Source organism: Megascapheus bottae, chromosome 17, assembly GCF_031878675.1.
Source record: "Megascapheus bottae isolate mThoBot1 chromosome 17, mThoBot2.hap1, whole genome shotgun sequence".
Classification (NCBI taxonomy): Eukaryota; Metazoa; Chordata; class Mammalia; order Rodentia; family Geomyidae; genus Megascapheus; species Megascapheus bottae.
The window spans coordinates 49,365,129-49,381,120 of record NC_143525.1 but is presented as its reverse complement, the minus strand read 5'-3'; the positions used below and the strand labels follow the sequence as shown (position 1 = coordinate 49,381,120).

Genomic DNA, 15,992 nt, shown 5'->3' with positions numbered 1-15,992 from the left:
TCAGGAACAATGAAGATGACCCCAACTGTAAACAAGTGATGGCGAAGACCCATGCTCTTACAGTGGGCAACGGCGGACTCCCCCGTGTGGCCCAAATCTGTACAAACTCCTCCTGAGCAGACAAGGGAGGGCCAGCAGTGGTGAGTCAGGGGCACCGCCTGAAAAAAAAAAAAAGGCAAGATGACACCCATGGGACTCAGTGGCTGCGTATCTGGTCAGCAGAAACAAGCACAAGGCCTCTGGACGCCGCGGGGCCCCCAGACAGATGCAGCCAGCCGGAGCTACCTGAGTGAATCCTCTGCCCTCTCCATCTTCGCTGGGGTGTTGTTGAGTACCACTGCCTACCACACACCACGTTAGCCCAGGGACTGCAGAGAAGAAAGGGCCAACCTCGTCCTCTGCTTCCCATGGGTCAGGACAGGAGTGTCGGCCCTGGGGGAGGGGCTCTGGCTGCCCAGGGGCCCCAGGAACAGATGGTCCTCCCCACCATACCTGCCACACTGCCACGCTGAGGTGACAGTCCCTGCAATCCCTGCTCAGGATCACAGCCAGGAAATGCTGCAGAACAGGCAGCCCGCACGACGCTGCCCCCCGCTGGGTTTCCTTCTCCAAGTCCTGCGAGGTTAAGGTCATGGTACCCCAGAGACACAGAAGAGAAGAGATTCTTCTCACTGGCTTAGACCTGATGTGGGCTGAGTGTGGAAGGTGCTGGCCCAGCAAGAAGCCCTTGAAGACACCGGGGCCCTTCTGGCAAAGACCTCACATTCCCGGGGGAGAGCTGAGCTTGGTGACTTTCCTCAAGCAGAGCCACGAAGCTTTAGAGGAATCTGGAAAGACAGGCAAATGCCCCATCCTACCCTAAGATCCCCAAACCACCTCCTCCCCTCCCAACCCCCCCCCCCCCCCACGCACTCAGAAACCGACATGCTGGCAGCAGAGTGAGCACCTGCAGGCCCGGTCAGATGTCACCGGGCTGTCCTTGAGGACTCCTCTAGCTCTCTCAAACCTCCTCCGCGTCCTTCCCCAAGAAGCCTGGTGTTGGAAGTAAGGGGCAGAGAGTGTAGGTGGGGTGGGCTCCAAGCTCTGTTCTAAACCTGGCTTCTCCCATTCCTGGCTCTTCTTCCCCCGCCAGCCAGCGTATCCCCCCTTCCCAGGTCCCTTGGGTGCCCGCTGTCAGTACAGGCCCAGCCTGTAGCCCTGACCCTCTAAGGGATTCCTGCCTGTGCTCACCTGCCCTGATAGGAGGTAGAGCAGGGCCAGAAGAGACGCCCATCCTCGATGGCCACCACCGCCAAGCTGGCTCTGGAAGGCTAGTCCGGCCCAGACCCAGGGGCGGCCTATGCCACCTGTTTAGGCCAGAGGCTCCTGCAGCTCCTGTACCCACTCCTCTCCCCCACCCCTCCCAGAGATGCTCGCCCTGGCTCAAGCAAACTGTCCTGGATAACCTGCGTCCCCCACAGGCCCCTTTCCTCCCTCGGCAGAGCTCCCAGCCAGGGGTTCAGAGGATTCATCTTCCGCTCCTTCGGGGCCCTTTCCTCACACCCCCACCGCCAAAATGAGATGCTCAAAGGCACGAGCAATATGGAGCAGGGTAGGAAAAGGCAGGAGAGAAGCCTTATCAGCCCCCAAACGAGGCCCCGTCACTCAGATGCGATGAGCCTCCCCAGGCTGGAAGGCACTGCAGCTTGCCACTGGCTATGTGAGGGCCTTCATCCAGCCCAGGACCCCCAGGTGGACAGCTCGAGGCCACATGCAGAGACTCCCTCTTCGGAGCCCCCCTGCCTACCCCCAGGGATGACAGCTGGGTCCCTGTCCTCGGAGGACCAAGTGGACTGGTGCTGCAGAAAAAGATTCCTACCGACATTTCAGCTGGTACCACATCTGCCAAGCTTGGCTCTGACCTGGAGATGGGAAGGCCAGGGCCTGCCGGCTGGCTGGGACCCACTAGCCTGCTCGGTCTACACTACACTGGATGGGCCCAGACGCTCTCCTTGGAGCGTGAGAGATGAACTGGGAGGCCCCCCCCCCCCAGCCCTTTTTCAGGAGCTGCCTTATGGCCCTGAGTGAGCGGAGGCAGGAGGGGAGGGTCATCCGCAGAGGCTGGGACAGGTTCGAGCAATGGAGGGATGCTGACGCCAAGCCACCAGGAAGGGGGAAGGGAGGGATGCCACGGCTGCTGCCTCCTTTTCTCCCCTGCATCTGAGGACTGGAAGCAATGATTGCTTAAAAAAAAAATGAAAAAAGGAAAGCAAGCAAGCAAGCCCCTCGGAAGAATGGAGAAACCACCTGAACCACGGTGATAAATGGTCGGCAGGCTGGTCCCCACACAGGGCAGGCGGTGTGCAGTTATGCTCGGGGGATTCCTGGTACATCTTACAATTTTACAGTCACTGAACCCATTTACCTGCCTCTGTCCACAGCCGAGCTGGGCCAGGAAGCACGGGGGCACGTCTTCCCGTGTCCTCCTTCCCCTGTGGCTCAGCTCACACGTGCTCCCTCACCCTTTTTCTCATGCCTCACTCTCAGCTGCACCCTTTTCAGGGTGCCTGGACTGAGATGTCAGGGGCCTGAGCTCCCAACCCCCCTTCCCATTTCATCAGGGTCATCCCCTCCCCTCCCTGCCCTGACTGCCGCCCTCTGCTGTCAGAAGCCAGTACTGCACGACCCTAAGGGAAGCTGGAATCCCCAGCCCAGGAAGACTGAATCAGAGGCCTGTCCCAAGAGGCGCTGAGAGCACAGGTGTGCGGGGTGCAGGAAGGGTGGGTGACTGCGGTTCAGACATCAAGAAGGAAGAGGAAGGAGCCTCGCTTGCTTTCTAGGGCAAGGATCGCAGGCTGTATGGTCAGTTTGGCCTTGGTCCTGGCGACTTGTCCAGGCTCTCCCTCCGCTACAAGGACTGGGAGGAGGACTGAAAGAGGAGCAAAGCCGAACTAGTCACCTGGGATCCCCGGGCTGGAGTGGAGGAACACCCAGGCTGCTTGGGGTTGCTTGATGGAGGTCAGAGTCAGACACAGGACCGAGCAGGAGGCTCTAGAGCCTGTCGCCTGCCTTCCAGTCCTCTGAACACATTCCTGCCACTATTGCCTTTCTTTCTCAAGCCCAACTCCCATCAGCGGTCGCCAGGGCCACATCTGGTGGAGCCCAGACAGATGCAGCCCAAGGCCCCGGCCTAGGTGTGGGGGTTGAGTACTAATCCCCTCTGGAGGACACTAGGGAGGCCCCACAGCTGGGGTAGGGCTCAGGGAACGTGTTCGTGTGTGCCAGAATTGGCCGCGCTAAGCATGACACGCTTCCTGAGACAGGCCGTGCCATCCAGGGGACGTGAGGACGATGGCTTTCCAGGCCCTGGGCTGTGTGGTGTGCTTCCCTCCCTACACAGCAAGGCAGAGTGGCATCCAGGGGGCCTTTGCACAGGATGCCATACACCCCAGCAGGGCCTTCAGCCCCCACTCTAGCTGGCCACCAAGCCTCTGAGAGCCGTCCCCTGTCCCTGGATGGCCCAGGAAATGGAGACTTCTTCTCTAGTCATCAACAAAAACTACTGCCCTGAAACATGGTCAGAGCCTCCCGGCTGAATACAGGAATGTGTACCGGTGACCCAACCTTCCAGTAGAGGAAGGAGAAAGCCTTGGCGAGGCCTTACGTGAGAGAGTTCTGCTGGGCTCCCCTTCGAGTCCCCTTGGAGATGGTGACCTCAGCGTCCCCCTACCCCATGACTGAGAGGCCAGCACTCATCAGCACTCCTGCCTGCCAGCAGTGGACGCCACCCTGAGACATCCTGAATGACCAGCCACCCCTGGAGCCTGTGAGAAGTGCCCTTGCCATGTCCCTCTTCCCAGCTCTTCTCTCACTGTCCAACGGCTGCCTCTGCTCCTCAGACCCACCGCAGACTGCAGCCAGCAGCACCTCCATCTTACCAAGTCTAGCACAGGCCTCCAGGGACACTTCAACCCCATCCAAGTGAACCGGGCCAGCCATCAAGCTGGTATGTCGTTTTCAGAAGCAGGACCCTGGGATAAGAGTTTGAGTACAAGCCGTACGTCCAGAAGGCGACATGGACGATGGAAGCTGGATGGGAGGGGAGGAAGCTGACAGGAGATGTGTTCCCAGCCAGTCAGTCCCACCATGCTGACATGGACCCCACTGGGGGCCCCGGGGGCCCTGAGCTCCTCAGCCATCTCCTGACGTCTGCTGCTGCAGTGAGTCTCTTCTGAGCCCTAGCGCACCAGTACCTCCCACTCCCTGGCTCTGGGCTGAGCCTGAGAACACAGCACAGGCTACTGGCTGGCTGCAGTGTGAACACAAACTTGACTGGCATCTGGAAGGCCTCGTGAAGATGTGTCCACCCAGTTTGTTCTTGTCATTGCGAGGCTGGGGACTTGCAAGGCCGACCACCAGCGTGGTGGTGAGCTCATGGTCTGACCACCAGACACATCCACGTGGGCAGAGAGCCTCATGCACGCTGGCTGGGTCCCTACCTTCCCACCGGGAGCTGGGCAGTGTGGATGTGCATTTTGGCAGCCTTGCGTTCTGAACCCAAGTCCTTCAGAACCTTCAGCTGGCCATTTTCGGTCTACATGAGGACAGGCTCTGCAGGGCCCCCTAGGCCCCCGGGCTGTGGGCAGGCCCCAGGAGGAGGCCCCTAAAGGTGCTATGTGGCAAATGCAAAGCTGGATTAAGAAGCAGCCTCAAGCCAGGTGCTGGTGGCCTTGTACTCAGGAGGCTGAGGTCTGAGGTCCATGGTTCAAAGCTAACTCTCAGGCAGGACAGTCCATGAGACTCTCATCGCCAATGAACCACCAGAAAACTAGAAATGGAGCTGTGGCTCTAAGTGGTAGAGCACTAGTCTTGAGCAAAAGAGTTCAGGGACAGAACCTAGGCCCAAAGTTCAAGCCCCATGGCCACGAAAATTAAAAATAAATAAAAATTGCCATGTGTCAGTGGCTCATACCTATAATCCTAGCTACTCAGGAGACTGAGATCTGAGGAACTTGATTCAAAGTCAACTCAGGCAGCAAATTTTTGTGAGACTCTTATCTCCACTTAACCAACAAAAGGTGGGGAATGGAGGTATGTCTCAAGTAGTAGATTGTGAGCCTTGATCAAAAGGATACCACTCGGGCCCTGAGTTCAAGTCCCAGTACCCAGTACTGAAAAGAAAAAAAAAAAAAGTGGTGGCTCTCATTCCTGTTACCCTAACTGCTCAAGAGGCTAAGATATGAGGATTGCAGTTCGAAGCCAGCCGGGGCAGGAAAGTTTTTGAAATGCTTATCTCCAGTTAACTACCAGAAAACCAAAAGTGGTGTTATGGCTCAAAGTGGTTGAACATTAACCTTGAGTGGAAAAATCTTAGGGACAGCGCCCAGTTCCTGAGTTCAAGTCCCACAACGAAAAAAAAAATTGTCCAAATAGCAATGGCAGTGACTAAGCTGAGAGGTCAGAGCTGAAGTTGGAGCCGTGTGAGAGGCCAGAGTTGACATTGCTCAGAGCCCATTCGGCGGGAAGCCTTACCCCTGGCTGGCGGGAGGGTCGTGGCCTCACAGTCCATCTGGGCAGGGCCTCCACGGTGGAGCTCTGGAGATGGGAACGTGGGGCACCGGGGCAGGGGTCTCCCGGGTTCTCCGGAATCCCCAGCCTGTGGGGACGGGGAAGGCAGCCCCCAGGCTGGGGATAGTGCTCAGGCCCCATCCTCACCCACAGCAGACAGACGAGGCGGCACAGACGGACAGCCAGCCACTCCACCCCTCCGACCCCACAGAGAAGCAGCAGCCCAAGCGGTTACATGTCTCCAACATCCCCTTCCGGTTCAGGGACCCCGACCTGCGGCAAATGTTCGGGGTGAGTGTGTGAGGCCAACCATTTTGTCCCACCCCACACATAGCCCTGGTAGCTCCCCTAGTGGGGTAGGAGACCCCCAGATTCCCTCCCATTGGGGTCTAGCCTGAGACGGCACACCCCGCACCCCAGGCCTGTATCCCATGGCTCCCCCGGGACAGGGGAGGGAAAATGTGTTGGGAATCCAGCAAGCCAGGATCCCCTTCCTGGATTGTACCTGCGGGTTTCAGTGAGGTGAGGTGTTCCTGGGAGGACAGAGCCCTGCCAGTGACCTGAGCCCCCAGTGGGGACTGGCAGCCCCAGGTGTGGGCTCCATCTCCCCAGCCTGCCCGGTCACAGGACCATCCACCATCCCTCCCCACTCCCCAGCTCTTCTCTCTGCCTGCCACCACCCCACCCAGTGCCTGCCACACAGCTGGGCTGCTCAGGCTCTTCTAAGCCTCAGCAACGCACCCCCTCCACACTGCTCTCCCACACAGCTGGAAGATGTCAGGCAATCAAAGTCCCTGCAGACAGCCCGGGTGGGTGCCCATAGTGTGACCCCCAGAAGCCCACCCCCATCCCGGGCAGGCCTCTGGCTGACGCTCAGACTCACTGGATGGTGCATGAGTTAAAATCATCCAATGAGAAAGGTGGTGAACTGGCTGGGTATTGAGGCCCGGGGAGGCTGCCAGGCCCCTGCACCAGGGCTCTCTTAAGACAGTGGTGGGCACTCACTGACCCATGTCTTTGACCCGTGTCCTGCTCCCTAGAGACCCTGTGGGGCAGATGGCACCAGCCTGTGTCAGGTCCCTGAGGCCCTACACAGTAGGAGATGAGACCCTGCTCCTCTCAGAACTGGCAGTCCTGCTACAGGGCTCCTAGCTTGCAAGGCCGCTTTCCTCGGCCCCTGGGGAGGTCAAGGTGAAGGGAGCACCCTGTAGTTGCCAGCATAGGTAACTGCAGGAGAACCAGGCCCGGGGAAGGGGCTCAAGGACGGGCTCACAGGTTTGTGGGCTCCCATGTCACTGAAGGACCCCGGACAGAAAAAGAACAGGCCGGAAGCAGCCAGAGTCCTGGCCAAGCTGCCTGCACTATCCTGTACCAGAGAGGGACTGGCGTCTAGCCACACAGCCTGGCCCCATCCAGCCGAGGGGAGCAGTGCAGGGTCCTGGGGTCCTCTCCCTCCACCCTTCCCCTTCTTGTCACCTTAAGGCAGCCCTTACTTCTGGCCCCATTCATGTCTCTTCCTCACCCTGTCTGGAAGGCTCAGGCCTCCAGAAGAAGCCAAGGAAGGGGTCCCCCCTCCTAGCACACCAGGGCCCTGGATGGGCTCAGGAGTGGAATGGACAGATCACTGTCTTAACTCACTCTCTCTCCCTCCCTCCCTTCCCCCGTGTCTCTCTCTCTCTCTTTCCCTCCCTCCCTCCTCTCCCTCTCACCTCTCCCCCCCCACCCGCTTCTCTCTCTTCTTTCTCTCTCCCTCTGTCTGTCTCTGCAGCAATTCGGAAAAATTTTAGACGTGGAGATCATTTTTAACGAGCGAGGCTCCAAGGTGGGTGCCGGGCAGACGCCGCCACCATTACAGGCTAACCTGTGACACGTGCATTTCCTTCCTGGAGAGCTGCGGCCGAGGACCCTGAGCGACACGGGTGCTTGTACTCCCCGCTCTCCCGCCCCCGCCCCCAGCTGTCTGTGTGTTGCTGCCAAGCTGCCTTTTCTTTCTGCGCTGCCAGGGCCCAGACCTGGGCACCCACCCCCAGCCAGCCACTCACCCCAGGGCCTGGAGGCTTGGGGAGGGGGGCAGGGGGGGCAGGCCAGAAGGTCCCAGCGGATGCCAGCCCTGCTCTGCCCCCTCAAGCAAGGCAAGCCCTCCAGCCCAGGGTTCCTAGGGCAAAGGTGGGTGAGGCTGCAGCCCCAAGTGTGTCTTGAAGCCCAGCGTCGGCCCCATCCTGAGGCCGGGTCAGCATCTCTTTATAGCCTTGGCCTGTGCCCAGGAGGTGCCGGGCAGTCAGGTCAGGCTGGGCCGACAGCTGCCCCCCTCCTGGGTCCACCCCTCTGGCATCCAGGGCCCCCACCCCGGGCCCCCTCCGGCTTCCTGGAGCTCTCCTTCACTCACCTGACTGGACCCCTTCTCTCTCTCTCTCTTTCTCTCTCTCTCTTTCTCTCTCCCCCTTCCCCTCCCTGTGGCCCTGACCCCACCCTGCTCCCCCCCCCCAATCTCTCCTATGTGCCCTCTTCCTCATCCTGTCTTCTCGTGTCTGTCCTCTGCTCACAGGGTTTTGGGTTTGTAACTTTTGAAACTAGCTCAGATGCTGACCGAGCCCGGGAGAAGCTGAATGGCACCATCGTAGAGGGACGGAAAATTGAGGTGCTCAGATAAGTGTGTGGCGGCAGCAAGGTCCCGGGCAGGTCCCGTCTGTCACCCTGGGTCCCCCATCAGTCCACCAGGGTCCACCCTGAAGACAGCCCGCCTGAGTCCTCTGCAGCAGGGGGACAGGCCGCTCAGAGACTGAACCCCTACCCCAAGCACACACCCCATGAGCTTTGGCTGCGGCCAGCACCTGAGACCTGGTGGGTGGAGACTTCTGACTCCCCCGGGGCCTCCCTAGGCCCATTCCTCACCTGTGCCCCTGGAGCAGCCCTGCCCCTGCTCAGACATTTTTGTGGCCTGGAAGATTAAAGGCCATAGCCAATCTTGTCTGCCCTCCATTGGTGGGGGGTGGGCTGTCCCTCTTACTGGGGTGCCAAGCTCTTACTCTTCCCCCACCCCGGCCCCTCCTCTTCCGCTCCCGGCCTCTGCTCGATACCAGCATGTGGTCAGAGGGCAGCAAGGTGGGGCAGGGCCTGCCTGGCATCTCTGCCCCTCCTCTCCCTCCTTGCTCTCCCTCCCCTTGCCACCCTGTGTGGTGTGTGGCCCTGTTGTTCACAGCTGGACCTCCAGCAGGCAGGCGCAGGCTCCACTCCGAGGGCAGAGGGCAGAGCCTCAGCCATGGCAGGAGGTGTCCGAGGCTGAGGCAGTGCCCCGTGGCCCCGAGGGCCACAGCCTGGGCCCTGGTGTCTGGCACTCCTTGCCTTCCTCCCTCCTTCCCACCTGTCCTCTGTCACCTGTGTCCCCTGGGCATCCTGACTTACAAGTCTGGAAAAGAGGACTCCAGTCCATCTTGACCCTCCAGGCCCCCCTGCCGTGTGCAGACGCTGCAGACCCCGGCCCCAGGGAGGAGGGGTGCTCTTCTCAGGGGCATCCAGGAGGGCCTCTGCAGCCTGCTGGCTGGCCCAGAAACACTGTGAACAGTGCTCAGCCAGAGGGTTGAAGGAGGAAATGGGGTTCTGTTGTAACTGCCCTGTGCCAAGCACAAACCAATAGATCTGGGTTGAAGGACCTGGGCTAGGCCGGACCATAGCCTGGGTGCCCTGGGAGGCTGGAAACAGGCAGGACTGGGATAGCCTGGAGGAACGAGCCCTCCCTCCCCTTCTCTTTCCCTCTCTGGACAGGTCAACAATGCCACCGCCAGAGTCATGACCAACAAGAAGACTGGCAACCCCTACACCAACGGTAAGGGGCCAGGGCGCCCGGGGGTCTGCAGGGGCTGAACAGGTGACCTCGGGGAGCTGAGAGTTCTGCAGGCCAGCTTTCCCTCGGCCCTGCCTGGGGTCCAGGAGGAGCGCTGAGGTCACATACAACCCCCCTAGCTAATTCCTCTCACGAGCATCCAGGGCTGAAGCAATGACCCCCGCCCCCGCCCCCGGGTAACCTCGTGAAGGCGCTGTGGTCTGGCATGCTGCCCAGACACCGCACACACACGGACAGGAAGGCCAAAGAGGGCGCTGGGCACAGCAGACAGGCCTCCCCACCCCTCTAGGCTCCACTTTTTTCACTGACACCTGGATGTGCTGACCAGAGTCCACCGGCCCAGCCCAGTGCCCTGTGGGACTTCGGGGACCAGTTTTCTAGAGAGCCGTGTTCTTCATTCTCTTGCTGTCTCGGCTGATGCTTCGGGCAGTTATTTGTGACACACATAACACACATTCCTGCAAAGCAGGAAGATGGCATCTGTCAGTCGGGAGCTGTGACAAACAACCTCTCAGTGCTGGGCGCTTGGTGTTAAGTGGATGGGATACTGATGAAAAGAACTGGGAAGCGGGACCACTGCCCCCCCACCCCCTGCCCCCCGCCCCCCCGCCCAGTGCGTGCAGCTGCGGGAGGAGGGGACCTGGCTCCCTAAAGAGGAATCTGCTGTTGTTGGGTGCTGACTGTGGACGGGTCATTGGACCGCTGTGTGGGCAGCTGGCCGCCTGCAGGGCTCTCTCCAGCTCCTGCCAGGGAGCTGTGGCCTATCCTCACATGGGCATGCTGCCCACCTCTCTGTCCTCGAATGACCCAGGGTGGCCCCTCACTGCCAAAGATCACAGCAAGACCTGACCGGCCATGCAATCTGAGCTCATGCAGGTGTCTGCACAGAGGCTCGAGCCAGAATATTGTGGGCACTCGCACCCGCTTCTGTGCAGACCCAGGTTTCTATCATCTTTCTAAAAACTGGAGGCTGCCCAGCTTGGTCCGCACCCCGAGCACATTCTGGCGGTGACTGCTTGGACCCAGCCCTGGAAGGGGAAGTAACTAAAGATGGCAGACGTTCCCCTTAGGTGCACAGGATACGGGACTGTGGGCACTGTGTCTAGTCTGTGGACAGCAGGCTGGGAGCCCTCGCAAGGTCAGGGCCCAGCCCAGCAAACGATCCCTGGGCACCAACAGTGCAAGCGACCCCACCTCCACCGCATTTGAGTTCCCTCTCTGCCACCAACTCCTCATTCACATTCTGCGTTAAGCCTGGTAAAGTCCCGCCTCCTTGACTGGTAGAACCTGGCCCCAGGGGGCCCCTTGTTCCTCAGCCTGACGCGGATGGCACCATGACTGGGTCAATGTAAACGCTGGCTTCTGTGTCCTGTGTCCCAGTAACCAAGGCCTAGGCTGGGACGGCAGGGAAATGAAGAACCCAGGAGCCAGGTGCGGTGGCTCACACCTGTCATTCCAGCTACTCAGGAGGCTGAGATCTGAGGATCGAGGTTCAAAGCCAGCCTGGGCACAAAAGGACTGAGACTCTTCAGTTAACTTCTAGAAAATGGGAAGTGGGGCTTGGCTCCAGGGTAGGACGGTAGCCTTGAGCTGAAGAGCTCAGGGACAGTGCCCAGGCCGAGTTCAAGCCCCATGACCCCCCAAAAAAACACCCCATAGGAAATAGGTCCCCCAAAGCCCCTCCGGTCAGCACATCCAGTCATGCTGGCAGCCCCCCTCCCCCTAGGAGTCCTGTTTGTGCCAGTGCTTTCTGGGCAGAACAGGAGAACAAGGGATGTGCAAGAAAGCACAGCACTGATGGGCTGCGTTCCACGCTGCCTCCCATGGGGCAGGCGCTGGTGCTGACGGGATGCTGGGGATGCGGAGAAGCTAATGGCCGGCCTGCCCCTGCTTCCAGGCCTCCACTGGCCTGGACAAGAGATACGGAACTGCCAGCTGCCAGTGGCTTGCACCTGTCATCCTAGCCCCTCGGGAGATGGAGATCTGAGGGTGTGAGGGGGAAGGTTTGAAGCCAGCAGGGGCAGAAAAGTCCAAGAGACTTTGTTTTTGCCAGTCTGGGGGCTTGAACTCAGTGCTGGGCACTGTCCCTGAGTTTCTTTTGGCCCAGGCTAGCATTCTACCATTTGAGCCACAGCTCCACCTCTGGCTTTTTCTGAGTCTGCAGTACTGAGGAGTCAAACCCAGGGCTTCATGCATGCCAGGCAAGCACTCTGCCACTCAGCTGCATCCTCAGCCTTCCAGGAGAATTTCATATCCAATTGACCACCAAAAACCTGGAAGTATAGCTGTGGCTCAAGGAGTAGAGCACCAGCGTCAAGCAAAAAGTTCAGGGACAGTGCCCAGGGTAGCCCTGAGTTCAAGCCCCAGTACAGAAAGAGAGAAGGGCAGAATTGCAAAGCTGCAAAGAGTCAGCCTGGGTTCTGTGCAGCCTGGCCCGGAGTGGCCCAGGGTGTGCTAGCAGTGAGAATCACTGCAGTTATCACTTGGGGTGAGAGCTTCCGCGGCCGGAACCAAACCTACCAGGTTTGAAATCAGTGTCTCTCTGGAGAGAAGAAACGAAGGACCACCCAGGTGGTGGTTCTCAGGGCGGCCCTGGGCCCTGTGCTACTCCACTGGGCAGGGCCAGAGAGCCAGAATCATGAGGAAGGCCATCAGGAGGCCAGAGGAACAGGAAAGGGGCGCTGGTCCAGGGGGCCTGCTGGGTGGAGCCTGGGAAAGGCAGGCCTCTGGTCAGCCTTGGGCCTCTGTGTCACTGGACACTTCGCTAAGGAAGGTCTGGGGGGCTGGAGGTTTTCCTAGGGGAAACACTGCTTCCCTCCTAACCTTAGACGGATGGAAGATTCCAGAGTCCCAGCCCTGGTGGACTGGGGTGGGGAGGTTTGCCCTGGGGCAGGACAGGCCTGGACACTCACTCTGGAGCATGGGCCCCTCTTGCCTGCCCTGCAGTGGGGCTGGTGAAATCTAGGTTAGGGGCCTGACGCCTGGCCTGGGCCCATTGTCACCCTCTCACCAGTCAGCCCAGTCCCTTCTGTCCCTCCTCACAGTACAGGGGGACAGGAGATGCACGGACAAGACGGGAGGGTCCCAGGCCCAAGATGAGGTAGGGAAAGGCTCACGAAAGCCAGTGACTGCATTGTTTCTGTCCCAGGCTGGAAGCTCAACCCGGTGGTTGGTGCCGTCTACGGGCCTGAATTCTATGCAGGTAAAGATGGGGGTACAGGAGCCAGTGGGATGGGCAAATAGCAGGGGTGGGGCTGGGTGAGGCCCGCTGTCTGCCTTCGCTCCTCCAGCTCCTCTCTGTCTCCACTTCCGTGCAGTGACTGGCTTCCCCTACCCGACCACGGGCACAGCGGTGGCCTACCGGGGCACACACCTTCGGGGCCGGGGCCGGGCCGTGTACAATACGTTTCGGGCGGCACCACCTCCACCTCCCATCCCAACTTACGGAGCGTGAGTACCTGGGAGGAGGGCGGGGTGCTAGATAAAGGCCCCTGGGATGGGAGGGGGTGGCAGGGGAAGGAGGGATCTCAGCAGACTTACCCATGACTGGGGGCAGGGAGGGAGCCCCAGAACTCACGGCCTCAGCCACCTGGACCATCATGCCATGCTTAGAGGACCCCCGGAGGCTGTTGGCATTGGGGGTGCATTTTGGCCCCAACATCTGGTCCATATGCTGAACAGGGGCATTGTCTGCCACTGGGTCCAATAAGGAAGCCCCTCTGGGCCTTCTCCCCAGGGTATTGCCTGGAGGGTGGGAGACTGGAGAGGGCTCACAAGTGGGACGGAGGGGCCCCCTGGGTTTGGGGAGAAAGGAGCTGATTCGCAAGGGTGTTACTCTATTGTTATACCAAACAGGGCACTGGAGCAAACGCTTGTTAAAATGCCAGTCCCGTGGGCGGGGCTGGCACCGTGCCCCCTCCCTCAGCAGACTCCGGAGCCGGCCTACCCAGCCTCTCCAGCGTGCCCACCACTCTCTTGTCCGTTTGCTTCCAGGGTCGTGTATCAGGATGGATTTTATGGTGCTGAGATTTATGTAAGTGTAGCCCTGGAGAAGGGGAGGGAGTCAGGCATGGTTTTGTCTCCATGAGAAGTCAGTGTCTCCCCTCAAGGCCAGCTTCCTCCCACCCTTGGGACCCAGGAGTCCCAGGCCATAGGCTGCACAGACAGAGCATGCCCGCTGAGACCCCAGCACGGCCCGGCCTGGAATACCTGTGCTCATCGAGGGGCTGCTGAATGCATCTCCCAGTGGGTCTGTGATGTGGGCAGTGGAACCTCTCCCACGCTCCCAACCACCCTGGAATGGAGGCCTAAGATGCCCGTGTCCAGGGAGAGGCCCGAGAGCAACCAGAGGCAGACCCCAAAGTGCCTGTGGTACCTGTGGTTCTGCCCTGCAGAGAGGGTCAGCACGTATCGTGCCCCATGGCTCAGAGCCCTCGTTAACCGCCCCGCTGGCCATCCCGAGGTCTGGACAGTCACCTGAAATTCAGCTACCCCCCTCTAATCCGGGGCCAAGACATCATCTCGGGTGCCTGAGAAGCCGTCTGGCCTCATCCCTTCCCGTGTCCAGAATTTCCTAAGGGTTCTCCTTGCCGGTCAGGAGTTGCTGACCAATTGGCAGGTCTTTGGGCATCGGTTGTGTGCCAGCGCACAGGCAGAGGTAGAATTGGTACCCACTCGTGTGTGCCAGGTGCACAAATGGTTATGGGACCCATGAATGAATGACTAAGTGAATGAATGATGTGAAGCCTGGTGCCCAGGTCAGGCTGCACCTGAACCTTGCCTATGTCTGCCCCCCCTGGGTGAGCGCCCCTGAGTCGTCTGTGCCATCTCTCCTCCCCACCCACTCTGCAGGGAGGCTATGCAGCCTACAGATATGCTCAGCCCACAGCCGCCGCCGCCGCTTACAGCGACAGGTGAGGCTGGGACCACAGGCCAGGCCGGGACCTTGGTGGGGAGCTGGTCCAGGGTCCCCCGAGGGCTGGACGTGGAGACAGGCAGTTTTGTCCACCACCCAGGGCTTCCTGGGCCTGGTGTGTGCAGGTCCAAGTGCAGCTGAGACCCCGGGGCCCACAAGTCCAGCTTCAGTCATTCCCGGCTTGCACAGTGGGCAGTGGTCCATAGAAGAGCCAAGCCTCAGCTTGACCTCCACTCTCAGGATTGAAACCCCCAGCTCTGAGAAGGAAAGACTGCCCCTTCCTCCCGTAGGGTGGGCAGAGTATGTGGCCCGGGCTCGGCCCTCCCTCCCAGGGCCTGGCGGAAGGCCGTGTGGCTGGCTGTTTCCCCTACCCTTCTGGGCCTTGCTGTAGGCCCTCTGCATGGTCCCCTCATCCACAGGGCCACCTTCCCGGCAGTGATGGCAGCATTCCTCCCCCCTTCAAGGTCCTGAGCTTTGCCCTTCTGTGAATGGAGTCCCCGCCCCCAAGTGGTTTGGTAAAGGTGTCCATGCAATAGTGAGCAGGACCTGCTGCCCTCTATGCTGGGTGTGCTGAAAGGGTGACCCCTAGGGTTCCAGAAACTTCCAGGAAGGACGGACAGACTGTGCAGGAGGACCTGGTGGGGGAAGGAGGTCCCCAGCGGCCTGCTGGGGTGATCTGGGAGGGGCAGGAGGCCGGCTGGCCCTCACCCGCCTGCGCCCTCCCTCCCCGCTCTCCCTGCAGTTACGGCCGAGTGTACGCCGCCGCTGACCCCTACCACCACACCATCGGCCCCGCAGCCACCTACAGCATCGGAACCATGGTAAGGAGGCGGGGGTGCCCAGCCCTGGGCGCCGTGATAAAGAGCCAGGGAGGCAGGACAGCCGCGGGGAGAGAGGGGGCCTCTTCCTGAGGCCTGGGGAAGCCTGGTGGATGTGTGCAGTAGCCGGGGGGGGGGGGGACTTTGACCAGGTGATGAGCCACACTATCTGAGAAGCACCCCCATGGGACCCCCATCTTCTGAGCCCATGCCAGAGTCCTACCCAAGCCCTTCCCGCCCCCGAGAAGCCCCAAGGTACTAGAGGAAAGCCCTGTCCCCAAGCTGCGCAGCTCTGTAGATCCAGCAGGTCTACCCCAATCCCCTCCTGTGCTGTGTCTCATCCAAGACCCCCACCCTCTATTTTCACGTGGAGAGAGGACCAGGGGGTCCCCATTGCTTCTCTCCATACCCCTCATCCTGGCATCCTTGGTGTGGGGTAGGAGGCATCTCCCCAGTGGCCCTGTCCTGCTGCTACAAGAAAGAAGGGGACAGTGGGGGGGGGGGGAGGCCTTTGCTGCCAGAGTGTGCAGGCTGGCGTGTGTGTGTGTGTGTGTGTGTGTGTGTGTGTGTGTGTGTGTGTGTGTGTGTGTGTGTGTGAGACTGGCTTTGGACACATACAGCCCAGCCCCTCTGTACCCCAGACCTGCAGCTAATGAACACCCCTTGTACCTGCTCCTACCCGCAAGGGTGTCAGTGTCTGTTTTTAGCTAGCTTGGCATCCAGCATCAAAGATGAAAACATTTTGGGGGACAGTAAGGAGGCCATGTGGACTTTTTTTCCACCTCCCTTGGTTTTGATTATTCCCTCATCATCTTGTCTTCTTTATTTTTATGCTTTTAATTTTTAACAAGCCTCAGATGTCCCGAGCAGG

The 15,992-nt window shown here is 59.9% G+C and overlaps 1 protein-coding gene across 8 annotated transcripts in view; it reads left to right on the top strand.

Annotated features, from left to right (window-relative positions):
* The window catches only part of Rbfox3 (RNA binding fox-1 homolog 3), a 139,200-nt gene that overhangs the window by 120,834 nt on the left and 2,374 nt on the right, over nucleotides 1-15,992 (top strand). For 3 of the 8 annotated variants that reach the window (XM_090351316.1, XM_090351314.1, XM_090351319.1), the window contains exons 3-11: nucleotides 5,701-5,838; nucleotides 7,316-7,369; nucleotides 8,093-8,185; nucleotides 9,310-9,370; nucleotides 12,537-12,590; nucleotides 12,706-12,838; nucleotides 13,244-13,421; nucleotides 14,240-14,301; nucleotides 15,046-15,124. In XM_090351316.1, the coding sequence (XP_090207442.1) occupies nucleotides 5,701-5,838; nucleotides 7,316-7,369; nucleotides 8,093-8,185; nucleotides 9,310-9,370; nucleotides 12,537-12,590; nucleotides 12,706-12,838; nucleotides 13,244-13,421; nucleotides 14,240-14,301; nucleotides 15,046-15,124 (852 nt within the window). The remainder of the gene's footprint in view (nucleotides 1-5,700; nucleotides 5,839-7,315; nucleotides 7,370-8,092; nucleotides 8,186-9,309; nucleotides 9,371-12,536; nucleotides 12,591-12,705; nucleotides 12,839-13,243; nucleotides 13,422-14,239; nucleotides 14,302-15,045; nucleotides 15,125-15,992) is intronic. The other 5 variants (XM_090351315.1, XM_090351320.1, XM_090351318.1 and 2 more) reach the window with 5 other exon arrangements.